Raw genomic sequence first — 13,818 nt, 5'->3', positions numbered from 1 at the left:
GTGTTACAACCGCCTTGTGTGTGCGCCATGTTTGGCCAGAACACACATAGAACGTTGCTGTTCTAACACGCTGCAGATAGAGAAAACGCCTTGAATCATCACCCCGTGTATAATAGCTTTGAGCTACCTGGCGGGGGAGTCACAGGAGAGGTATGCGTTCATGCATGCATGTATGGGTTTGATGAGCGAGACCCCCTGCTGCCCTGGGCCTCAAGCTCCTTTTTTCCCCACTTTCTCCTGCGTCTCAGTTGTCTCATTTTATACCTTTGCTCAATTACTTCAGGGAAAAGGTGAGAGTTGCCTTTTGTTGTTTTTTTTTTACATGTACAAAAGCTTGCATGATCTTCAACTATCTATCTACTGGATCTATCTTTCTATCTGTCTATCCATCTGTCCGCCGATCGGCCCATCCATCCATTCATACATATTGACATTTTTCATACTTTACAAGCTGACGTACACTCCGCAATTCAACGTGACAGTGTGAAATACAGTAGAACAAAACTTGAAGGTGGTCCATAGTGCAACAAGAAGCACTCCTGTATGTAGGAAACTTCACACCTGCCAGTTGCCACCGTTAATGATTCTAATACCTGTGTACCTGTAAAGCTGAATGTTAAATACGCACGCGCGTGTGTGTGTGTATGTGTGTGTGTGTGTGTGTTTGTTTGTGAGTGATTAACGGTGTATTCACACCTCCACTGCTTGATGACAGACCGGGCAGGGGAGCTTCTTTCAATTTTTCCAGACCACAAACTCGCTCCAAAGCTGTTCAGAATCCACGTTTAATCCACAGAAAACCTTGACAGAACTTAACAAACATGAGAAGACTCCTTCGGAAGGCAACGAGCCTGGGAGGTTACGCACTAGGAACTGTGGAAAATCGTGGGCCGAACCATGCTGTGCTTTTGCGCATCAGGGAATCAGCAGCCCTTCCCAACCATGACTCATTGCTCATTGTAGCCGTTAATCCAGACATCATATTTGATTTAATAAAAATAGCACAAATTATTTTATATATTTTTGTTTTTTTAAATATGGTGATTAGTTTGAATGAATTATTAGTTATTGATTTTACGTAATTTTATTTTTCAATCTCGTATGGTTTGACATGGTCAGTCAAAAAATAGTTGTTAAATTAAGGATTTAATTTATTTTTTAATTTCAGATGCACTTTAAATATTTTCTGTTCCAGTTACTAAAGCTATTCTTTGTTGTAAGTTGGTCTATAAACTTGGTCCATATTTCTTTCTTTTTTATTCTCTTATACGTTAATAAGGATGTGGTGTTATGCAAATGCTTACTTATAACAATTTAATAGACAAATTATACTGTTTATGGTCGTGCGGGGGGGGGGGGGCACGAGATGTTTTCCACTTCCTTGACAGACATGATATGACAGAAAATAATTGAGAACCACTAGCTTAAGATAAGGAACCAGGAGGCCCAAGTCCGCAGGATGGGATGTACAAGGGCCACTGGGACCGAACACCATCACTTCTGTCTTCTTTTCATTGAAAATCAAGAAATGTAGTGCCATCCAGGTCTTGATTTCCTCCAGACAGGCTAAAAGTGGCCTCGGTGAGAAAGTATCTTTTTTGCTCAGCGGGACATAGATCTGACAGTCATCCACATAGCAGTGGAAAGAAACACAATTTTTGCTTAAGGTGGAACCCAATGGGAGCAGATACAGTGAGAAAAGCAGAGGCCCCAGAATTGAGCTCTGTGGAATACCAAACAACAGTGGGGTAGTTAGTGACTCAGAGCAACCAAGTCTAACACAACGGTTCTGTCAGCTAAATAAGACCTACCCTCTCAAGGGCACTACATTTCTTGTTCTTCTATTTCATTACAGTGAGAGTGGACATGATGAATAGCTTTGTATTTATCTTGTTGTATTTCTTTGATTATTGACATTTACAACATTCTCGTATTTTGGATTTATTTCTGTGATGCAAAGTTATGACATTTTCTCTGGTTTTAGTTTCATTTCTACAAAGCTGTTTTATAATCAAATACTACTTTGCTCTCATAAGATTTTAACTTTTTTTGTAAAAAACAAAATACAAACAAAAAAAGCCTTTATGACCTTGTCAGAGAAAACAGGCAATCTTTTAATTCCAATTGATTTATGACACGCATGTCCAACTCCGGTCCTGGATGGCCACTGTGTGCCTGTTTTCCTTCTCTCCCTGCTGCAACCTACCTGATACAGATGATCAGATTATCAGACAGCATGAGGACTGAAGCAGCATGAGAACGATGCTGATCATTTGAATCAGGTGTGTTGTAGCCAGGAGAGAAGCAAAACAGGCAGCACAGCTGCCCCTGAGGACACCCCTAAATTTGAGGGGTACGTACGGGTAGTCATGTTTAATTGGCGCTAGGATTAGAAATTGGTCCTCCGCTGGAATGAGTTTGAGCACGCCTGATTTAATGTATGTATGATTTGTATTCTGTCCGCTGTAGTAAGTCAATTGACACAAAGATTCAGCCAGCCCTGTGCCTTCCATCATGGTGTTTGCACCGAGGAGCTCCAACTTTGCCAAAAAGATGCAGCACATGGCCAGGACCAACCTTGACCACTCTAGACCAGTTGTTCTCAAACTGTTTACACTGAGTATTACCTAAAAATACTTCACTCTTCAAGTTTCACCATTGCACTTAAATGTTTCATAATTACAAATAATAGTTGAATAAAATTGACCTAAATGAATTTCTCAAATATTAAATCCCAATACATTGCACTTAAGTTGAACCAAACTGAACTTGAGAAATGCACTGTACTGGTTTAATAAAAAAAAAAAACAAAAAAAACCTTTGTTACATTATATGAACATTTCATTGAGTGATCATTTCACCTACCACAAGAGGTAGCACCTCACTTTGAGTATCATCTGGCCACGAGCCAAAACAAACATTGGAGAGCAATTTGAATAAAATGAGGAAACATTTCATGGGTTCTAATTGGGGAGGATTGGCAGAGAGCTGAGTGTACTCTGTGGAGAACGGAGGAAAATAGGTTGCACTGAACAAAAAAGGACTGTAGCATGTTGGATCGGATATTATTGCTAATTAATCTTGTGCTGACATTATGAGATAATCCATTCAAATTTGAACAAGATTCATTTGAGCCTGAGCATGCTTTTGTGTGAAGAAAAATTGGCTCGGTAGCAGGACTCAAAAGTTTTTGAAAATTCAGCCCTTGTAGCCAGTTTCACTGAACGTAACATTTAATAAGTGTGGTGATCATGACAAGAAGCAGAGACGCCATTCTGCTTTAAAATTGGAGGGTCATTTTAGCCATTTCCACCGGCCGTTCAAAGAAACCCACCGTGACAAAATTTGCCCTTTTCCTACCAAATTTGAACATTGCTACTAACTTGACAGCCAATCCTGAGGATTCAAGTTTTTGTTCTCTTGTGTGAACATGAAATTTGGTAGGTCTGCAATGAGTAAAACCTTAAAATGCCTCAATAGGCCATGCCTGAAAAGCCACAGAAAGTCTTCCATTTTGTGTCAAAGTAGACATATTTAAGGGTTGTTTTTTGCCATTTCCAGTAGTCCTTCAAAGACAACCTTGTCCAAGATATTTTTTTCCCAATTGCTACCAAATTTTTTAACGACATATACTAGACAGCTGGATTGTGAAACATTTAAGTTTTGTGAATGCATGCAGAGCGTGGCAACCAAGTTGATAACTTATAGGGCATTATTGAGGTCTCTTAAAATTCAGCCAGTTGCAGTTTGTATCACAAAACTAGGTAGACATGTCTATCATGAGTAAACTCACCAAAAATATCAATACCAAAGAAACAAATAGAGAGTGTTTTGAAATGGCCGCCTTCGTCTCACTTTTCCCATTTCCAAAGAATACCTTGTTCATTACATTTTGTGTGGTTATTAGTAATATAATATATTCATTAATCTTCCGTACCGCTTGATCCTCACTAGGGTCGCGGGATATAATATAATATAATATAATATAATATAATATAATATAATATAATATAATATAATATAATATAATATAATATAATATAATATAATATAATATAATATAATTTGAACCACTCATACTGTACAGGTGGAAAATCCAAAGTTGCTAAGAATTTGAATTTTTGTCACTGCGTATGGGCCACGGATGGCGGTCAAGTTCAAAACCTTAGGTAAACACATCCTGGAATTCTTCCAAGATTCAGACCCCTGAAGCCAGTTTCATAAAGCAACATGATATTTGGTAGGCATGTCTTTCACGACTAGACCCACAAAAAAAGTCAATTTTGGGTTGAAGCAGGCAAGTCTAATTTTGTCAATTTAGCCCATTCCCAAGAGTCCATCAACGATAAACTTTGAATATTTAGTTATCACATATACTACACAGACAATACAATACAATACATGCTGATTTATATAGCGCTTTCACAACAGCGGCAGACAGTTGACATTGAGGTGTAAATCCTTTGAGTTTTCCTTACATTAGATGACAGTGAATATGTACAAGCATTATACCAAAATGATGAAAAAGCAGTGAGTAGATGAGTCTCAAAAGAGGTTACAGATTAAGAGGGATGATGAGAATCAGATGCTGGATGACATTCAATCCACAGCTTTCTTTTGAGGAGACCAGGGGGCCCCCACAGTTCATGCATCTTTAGGGTCAATGTCCCCACGGAAACACTGACCTGAGGCTAATAAGATAAGATAAGATATCCTTTATTCGTCCGGTTTCACTTGTGGGTTCGGATGAGATTTCAACCTAAATGGGGTCCCTGTCAATACACAGGGCTGATAATGAGGCAGGCCTTGTTTAAACTGTTCCTACATATTACATGTTACAAAAAAAAGACAAAGAAAAAGCATATTTCTACAAAATTTGGAATTCCAAATTGCATTTCCTCCTGGGTCAACTTTAAAGGTTCTACTTTAATAAATTATTTGTGTGTTTGTGTGTATATTAGCCCAAGAGCGGCTTCATTAATAAGTCATTTAACACAAAGAGATTGATTGGGCGCTTGCCAGGAGACGATATGGAAGGGAAAATTTAATCCGGCTCGCTTTTATCTCCGCTACTGCGACTCCAGCGAGGCGGAGAAGAAGCAGCTGCATGCCCCGATCCCGACGGAGAGGGATTCACCTCAACGCCGGGAAATGGAACGTGACCGGTGGTTGATAAAGGTGCAAGTCGGTCAGACGAGAATGATGAACTTTCACAAAATTTTCCCGTAAACAATCCACAGAAAACTTTATCGTGTTGTTCTGTTGATTTTGCAAATAAGTAATTAAAAAATGTGAACCTTTGAGCAGATAAAATTATCACTAGATTCTTTTTTATCATTGCAAAAGTACATAAAAAATATTCTAAATATTACACTATTAAAAACATTACATAATAATGATAATATATAACAGTGAATATTTTATGCTTAAAATTGCATACAGTATATAATATAAATAAAACATCTATACTTTATACATTTATATAATACAATAAAGATGGTATTTTAACTGACTTTGTTGTAGTATCACAAAATATCTATTTTTATTTGACATACAAAAGAATCATTTAATATCATTTTATATCATAGTTTTTATCATTTTAATTGTTTTGTGTACAATTTCGCCTACTTTTCATTTTTTTCATATTTACTATTGTGTGATAAAATATATTACTTGGAATTTATAAAAATACATAAAACAAACAACATTGCAACATTTTGAGTAATTGTTATTACCGTAATTAGTATATTTTGTTAATTTGTTTCCCTTAATTAAAAAAATAGCAGTATAGTAACATACAGCACTTTTATTTATTCATGCTTCATTTGATCATCTTCTTTTTTTTTTTTAAATTCTAACAATTATTATTCATCCATATTCTTTCACCGCTTTTTGAGTTCAGGGTCCCAGGTCGACCGGAGCCTCCATTCCAGCTGGTTGCCGCTCAAGCACAGATGGGCTCTTAAAGCATTTGGAGGCAAAACATAGTTCTTGTTCTTTTCTAAAATAAAACATTTCTGAATTGCCGTCGTCGGTCTTCAAATGTTAATACCCAGTTCGCTGCGGATTATCGCAACACCTTGAATGCCCCTCCTCCAGACATGCAATTTAATGACTAGTGCTGTGAAGGTTTTAAGACTCCAAAAGCAGCAAGTTAGCTGTCATCATTTATTACCTTTTTGCTGTTGCTGTTCTTGCTTAATTGCCTTTTTTGAAGCTCGCCCTTTTCCTTAATTCTGTGCTAATTACCGCCCAAATGGCAAGGACGCCACTTCCCAGTCGGCGGGCATCTCGGAACCGGCAAGGGGAGGAGATGCGAAATGGCTTGTTTTGGAGACGCATGATTTAGCTTGTTTTTCAAGCACTAGATGGAAAAAGTAATTGCTGATCTCCAATGAAAGCGTGTGTGTTGGCTGCGTATGTCGTTTTTATCTGTAAACGCGAAATGAGACCTTCAAATGTCGTATGGAAGATTGGAATGGTACTAATTTTGGCGAGGGACATCAAGAAAGTTGGCAAAAGTCGTGAAAATAACGTGTGCTTGACTTGTCGGCGTGACATTTATTAGTCTATAACTCGCAATATTTTAGCACCAACACCATTATTTCTGTATCGTGATCATTTACAATAAATCACTAGTACAGAGTGCAAGATATCGATATCATATCCCGATTTCCAAGGACACGTTTTTTTTCCGTGTTGACATCAGTATAACGTGTCAAATATCTATATTGTATTGATGATGGAGATGAATAAAATCTGTTTGCAATTTTAAAAAATCACCTTTATCAGCTTAATACTTATTAGAACTATCAATATTTGCCAATGTTCATAATTCCTTAACGTTTCATTTATGTTAAAACATCAGTATGCTCCGTTATTACATAATTTAGATTTTATGTCCCCAGAAGTACACGTGGTTTTCTTCCAATAAATTGATGATTGCGCAATCACTGTATTGTGATACAACATGTCATGTGAGCCTAAAACTAGATTTTTGTTTCCCCCTGAATTCAATTCTACTAAACAAACCCAGAGTTCACATTGTATAATATATATATATATATATATGTACATGTATATGTATATGTATAATATATATATCTATATATATATATATATCTATCTATATATATATATATATATATATATATATATATATATATATAGGCTGATTGAACACTCTAAATTGTCCCTAGGTGTGAGTGCGAGTGCGAATGGTTGTTCGTTTCTGTGTGCCCTGCGATTGGCTGGCAACCGATTCAGGGTGTCCCCCGCCTACTGCCCGGAGACGGCTGGGATAGGCTCCAGCAACCCCCGCGACCCTAGTGAGGATCAAGCGGTGAGGAAGATGAGATGAGATGATATATATATATATATATATATATATATATATATATATATATATATATATATATATATATATATATATATATATATATATAATATACCGTATTGGCCCGAATATAAAACGGTGTTTTTATTGCATTGAAATAAGACTTTAAAAATTTGGGTCGTCTTATATTCGGGTCTAGACATTATACCCATTCATGACACTAGATGGCGACAGATATCATTGAAGTGAATTCTGAACTTGACTCACCAGGCCAAAGTGAATCCCTACCATGATGAATAAAAATAAGAATAGTGGTAAGAAAGAAGGGAGAAGCAAATAATAGAATAGATAATAGAACATGGGGAAACTTCACGATAATCTGGAAAAAACTGGGTCAAAGATCGGCCAGGTTAACCGGCAGCGGAGGAGAAGTTATGATGTAATTTACATTTCAAAAACCAGAAGCCATTCATTTATGAATGTGATTGCACTTTAGATTTGAATGAGGCAAAATAACATGCTGTTTCTCTCAAATATATTGTTATAATCATTTGTTTCAGAAGTACTGCAATTATTTTCTGTTTGAAAATTAATTTGGTGTTCAAAAAGTCTTTTTTCAAACTTATGTCTTGTAAAAGAGGGGCTTGTCTTATAATCAGGGCTGTCTTATATTCGGGCCACCACGGTATGTACTTTTTGTGCCTTTTTGGGGTAGCAGGCTACTCGATTTTTCTCATGAAAAAACGCGAGTGTGAGAAAATATCATCCCTCGCCACCAATGTGTCTGATTGACATTCAATGAGACATGACGTTTGTTTCCCACCATGAACATACTTTTATTTTGCCGTGGCGCGGTAATTCATAGAGCCGTGGACAAGTTGAAAATGAATTTTTTTGAATACTCGTATGAATAAATATGTTTGCTTTCGGCTGTGGAATCTAGGTCTCATTAAGTGGTAAAGTCCTTGCTAAAATTGTCTTAATGCATCGTCTTCCCCCAATCTTCATCATCTGGTGACGTGTCTATTTCCTTGTAATTGATTTAAATGCAGATGTAATCTCCAGGACTGTATTGATAGCCTTGCTTTAAATTGGTGATGTTGCTAATTATGTTTTGTGTTTTCTGACAGGAGAAGACCAATGGCGATGGCCAGATGGTGGTCAGTGGCCATTTTGCTGGCAGCGTTAGCAGCTTTCTACGCAGAGGGGAGGCCCAACGATGACGAGGGATACTGGTCACAGCATTATCAGCCAGTCTTGAGATTCCGACATAAGGTATTGTATTGCATTATGTGGTTAACCTGACTCACCAGCCATGAGTTATCACTCTCTATTTTGTGGTGAGAGCAATTGGCAACAACAAAAAATCTTCAGGGCGGCCCGGTAGTCCGGTGGTTAGTACGTCGGCTTCACATAGCAGAGGTAATAAAAAATTGCGAAACATTGCGACTCCTTCTGGCATGCACATCTTGGCCACCAGGGCGCAGTCTAAGCCCGTCCAAACTATGTGAGCTGCAATCTGATTGGTCTTTTTTTTCGGGTTCGATTCCAGCTCCGGCCTCCCTGTGTGGAGTTTGCATGTTCCCCCCGGGCCTGCGTGGGTTTTCTCCGGGTGCTCCGGTTTCCTCCCACATTCCAAAAACATGCGTGGCAGGCTGATTGAACACTCTGAATTGTCCCTGGGTGTGAGTGTGAGCGTGGTTGGTTGTTCGTCTCTGTGTGCCCTGCGATTGGCTGGCAACCGATTCAGGGTGTCCCCCGCCTACTGCCCGAAGACAGCTGAGATAGGCTCCAGCACCCCCCGCGACCCTAGTGAGGATCAAGCGGCTCGGAAGATGAATAAAATGAATGAATAAAAAATCTTCAGTTTTTAATGCCATCGGTTAGTGGATCTAAAACTAATCAAAGGAACAAATGCGTAACTCAGGCATGACTGTACTGTAAAAACTAGAGCATGTATGAGAAGAACATGAGTACTGGAGTACATAGACTTGAACCTGCCAACAAGATTTGTCATCCCACAACTGCCCCCACCCCGTTTGGCTGCTAAAAGAAACACCATAGCTCACTAATGCAATAGTGTGCAACGCCTCGGTAATGTGACTTAACCATGGTAAAGTATCGCCAAAAATGTTGCCAGTACGATGTTTTTTTTTTAAAATGAGCAATCATTAAAAAGATGACAGGTGATCATCTTCAGTGATGACCTGATCATCATGCCGCTTGCAGTCATATTCAGTCGTCCATATGCAGTTGTCCATATGCAGCCTCAAAGAACCCTCTTTTATATTCCATTTCTGTTTTAATCGTTTGTTGCTAACCTAGATTTAAAAAAAAAATTCCAAGAAACTGTAATGATCTTCTTTCTGAGAGCGCCTGTAAACGACGATGCTCGTGACACATCCCTCGGCCTAGCATCCTCCTGTTGCCCACCTCCTCTAGAGTGTCCAGGGAGCATCCCAGGACAAAACTGGCCTTCCTGACCAGTCGCTCCAGTCTCTTTGTGTCCCAGGCCGAGATGCTGCCTGACCAGCAGACAATGCCATATGATAAAAGATGCTGGGTAATAAATATTACGTTGTCTTTTTACAGCAAAACAAATCCTCAGTTTTGATTGAATGTGTTAGTTTTATAGACAAAATGTGCCAAATTGGCCGAAAAGTAGACATTTCTATGTGGTCCCTCTCATGTTTTCAGCAAGTTGTTTTTTCATAAATGTTCAAATTAAATGGCATTTAAAAACATTATCAGTTGTACAGGCATACAGTATGCATTAATGAAATTCTAACAAGAACTCAATTAGTTTCAAAAGGTATGCAACAAAATTCTCTCAAAAATCTCAATTAGTCAAGAGGTAAATGTAAAATCTGTATGTGCTTTGTGTCATGCCTCTGCCAATCTTTCTTTTTTCTTTTTTTTTAATGTTCATGTTTTTGACTTATTTATTCATCTTTCCATTAGTCCTAGCAATAATCCTACTGGTTTCAAATGGTATGTGACCAAAGATGGACAGAGTACCTTGGGCAAAATGTAAAAATAGGCATCGAGTGCTTGTCACATCTCGATTCTTGAAGAAAAAAAATAGAGAAATAGTAATCCATTGTTTATCGCGGGGGTTACGTTCCAAAAAGAACCAGTGATAAAGTGAAATCCGTGAAGTAGGATTTATTATAAAAAAGCAAAATATGTGAGAGGGACGAAATTTCAAATGTGCTGTCTGTTTCACAAACAGCACATTTGACAATAAAGTTGTACTTTTTTTAAAAGTTTTTTTTTTTTTTTTTTTTCCAAGATGGCGCCCGAGTAGGCAGCCTTCGGCAAGTGCTCTTCAAGAGCCTTGCTTTTTTGTTCTTTTTTGCTGTTTTTGTCTTTTGTTTTGTCACATGTTGTTTGTTGTTTCATTGTGTGGACCTGATATGGACTGTTTTCAGCGCTTTTTGGCCACGACATTCGTCAAAGGAGCAGTATCTGTGCTTGGTGGTTGCGCCTTCTCGGCAGCACGCCTGTACCAGCACAGATTTTGATTGGGAGGAATGTCGGCGCCATTGACTGTCGGTGCTGGATAGACCTGGGGCGCTTGTGTTTTTTGCGCCAGTAATGGGCAGCATTTTTCACAACCCCGATTTGTTCAGTGGCTATGTCAGCGCTGTTGGACAGTTGGCGTTGGTGCGGCTGGATGGATGGCCGCTGAAGTTGAGGATGAGGAGAGAGGAGCGTTGGCGAAGAGCGCCGATGCGTATTTGGAACCGTGAGTTGCCGCTTGGAATTGAAATGGATTTCCATGGGACAGGAGAAGTGAACCAATCTCTTTTTTCGTCAATGGATGCTACAGCTTCTTGTTGACTTTGAAACTTAGCTTGTAGCCGACGTGTGCACATTTTGAGCATGACGTCTCTGATCCACTGGTTAAAGGACACTGATTCTCTCCTCTTTCATCTCAAACCGCTTCAAACAACAAAGCGTGTGACGGAAAAGTGGTTAGGACTGCACGACTGTCCGTGTTTTATGTTATGTGTTGTGTTTATTATTTTACTTTATGTTAACTGTTTTGTAAAGCGCTTTGTTACAGCTGCCGCTGTTGTGAAAGCGCTATATAAATCAGCATGTATTGTATTGTATTGTATTGTATTGTACTTGGTACTTGATAGTCAGCTTTATTTGTTTACAGTTATTATACAATACTGAAGTATGTATACAATGCAGAGGCGATTGCTCTAAGACTGCAAGGGAAGCTCAGCCGCCCCTAAAATGTCAAAAAGTAAGTGATCAAATATATGTGTGTACATACAGTACAATTGTATGTACATGTCATTGACTAAATATGTGCTGCAACGTGCTCAATTTTTGTTCAAAATCTGCTTCTTCTCCTTCATTCATTCCCACAGCTTCACTGTGCTTTAAACTATGTGGACCCTGAGCGTCTACAGCGCGGACGCTGGGTGACGAGAGAGTTCCGTCGTCGGTTGTCCCAATGCATTGAAACGAGACGAATCATTGGATAAATGCTGGTTTTGTCCGGCCCATTGGGCGCTCAGCGTCTCTGGGAGTCTATGGACAGTGGCCGTTTATAGGCTGGCCAAGAAGCTCCGTTTTCTGCATGATGAGTGGATGATCTCTCTGAGGCTGAATGTCTTTTTGATTGACAGCGAAATGAGCCAATCACCGATTTTATGGTGAATGCAACATACAAATAAACTGACACATTTTATGATGAAGGCCGAAATTGAGCTTCCCCTCCTTGACAGACCAGCATCCGCCACTGATAAAATGAAACCAAAGACCAAAAATTTCCAAAGGCAAATTTGGCAAGCTGGACAGAGACGAGGTGCGTAGACTGTTTATGTCGGTCAGTGCCTTAGCCGATTAGGATGCAGAATGTAATTCACTGTTTAAAAGCATTTTTAAAAACTGCACTAAAAAAATCAGTGAAACAGCAAAGTCGCGGAAAGTGAACCGCATTAGAGCGAGGGATCACTATATGTGTATATATATATATATATATTGATTGATGAAAAAAATCTCAAAAACTTAAAATTAGACTTCTAAATCGTAAAAAGTGGAGCCATTGTCTCCACTTTCAAATGCTCTGGGCGGACCCGCATAATGTGTTAAACCATGTTTTGTAACGTTGATATCTGCTCACATCCCTACATATTTGAGATACAAAAGATATCTGCTGATAACTTTTGGTTGATATATACCTGTATGCTAAATATAATCACACCTTGCCTTCGTGGGGCTTTCATGTCATAAACAAGAGACGCCAGGCATCATCTAGCTTGCGAGCTAACTGGCTTCCAGGGATCTTCTCAGCCGGCAATCAGGCACCTGGCTCATCTGAGGCATCACCACCTTGCTCGGGAATTTATATAGCAACATGAGCTTTTCTGTAAAGTACGATAACCAGAAAATATGCATTTCCGTGATGTCGGCATTGCTAGCAAAACTGCATGCTATAGTGGTAGAAATTGGCCCAATAACCGAACAAGTTGTGCAGGATAATGCAAATGAAACCGCTGAAGTTTTTATATTATTGGGTGAGGGACGACTCATGACGGATCACCAAGTGTGTCACTGGTCATCGTTTTACCCATACCCCAAAAACCAGGTCAACTGAAATGGTGAAAATCAATTTTATGCTCTAGCACTAGAATTCAGTACAGTCCTACATACATTAGTTCTCAGTCTTAATGGTTGTATGTTTATAATGTTTTTGAACAGTTTTCGATCTATATGTATTTCATTGAATCCCAGTAAGAAGAATTTAATGACAAAAAAAAAGAAAAAGAGTGAGCCCTGTCCTCCTATGAGTGGTCATTGTTGTGAACCGATCAGCTTGATTGCTTGACAAACAGTATTAATGCTTATTTTCGTCACTACTGCTGATTTTTTTTCCCCCAAACATTTATTTTTCGAAATGTAGTGGAACCGACAAAGCATTCTCTTCACATGAACTCAGAGGACTCTTGGACTTCTGCGGAGGATGTGTTGGTGGAGCGAGTGGGTTTTACAAAGAGATACAGCCAAAGAGAGAACATGAGAGGACGTGGGCGGTCACTCAGGGGTTTGACTAAACAGCGCCCTCTACAGGTGGGAGGCGAGATGCTTCACTGCCCCCAGAAGGCCTAGGGGGAAATCACTGTTCAAACAAATGGAGTGTGAATTTTGTGGGTGTCTATACATGCGTGTGTCATATGCAAATAAGATTCAGGCGAATATCGCTGCTACCTGTCGAGTTTTGCTAAATGTCAGCCGCTCGACACCACGAGCGAGGAGGCAGGAATAGCACAAAGCCACAGGTGGTCACCGCAATACCCAGCTGGTGTAGCCCTATAAAATGAAAATGGAAAGAGATGCATTTCACTCTCCGCTGACAAGAAATTGTCTAAAAATCAAAAACCTGGATTTTTTTCTCTTTAATTTACTTATACAAGAATTTTTACATGAAATCAACTTCTGAGACAGCGACTATATTCTTTATC

At 39.1% G+C, this 13,818-nt stretch overlaps 1 protein-coding gene across 1 annotated transcript in view; it reads left to right on the top strand.

Moving 5' to 3' along the window:
• The window catches only part of fstl5 (follistatin-like 5), a 146,635-nt gene that overhangs the window by 6,107 nt on the left and 126,710 nt on the right, over window positions 1-13,818 (top strand). Inside the window, exon 2 of the mRNA XM_052059325.1 lies at window positions 8,467-8,611. Within this exon, the coding sequence (XP_051915285.1) occupies window positions 8,477-8,611 (135 nt within the window). The 5' untranslated portion in view covers window positions 8,467-8,476. The remainder of the gene's footprint in view (window positions 1-8,466; window positions 8,612-13,818) is intronic.

The sequence above is a fragment of the Hippocampus zosterae genome, chromosome 1 (genome assembly GCF_025434085.1).
Source record: "Hippocampus zosterae strain Florida chromosome 1, ASM2543408v3, whole genome shotgun sequence".
NCBI lineage: Eukaryota > Metazoa > Chordata > Actinopteri > Syngnathiformes > Syngnathidae > Hippocampus > Hippocampus zosterae.
Note: the sequence above shows the minus strand (reverse complement) of the source record. Positions and strands in the feature narration are given on the sequence as shown.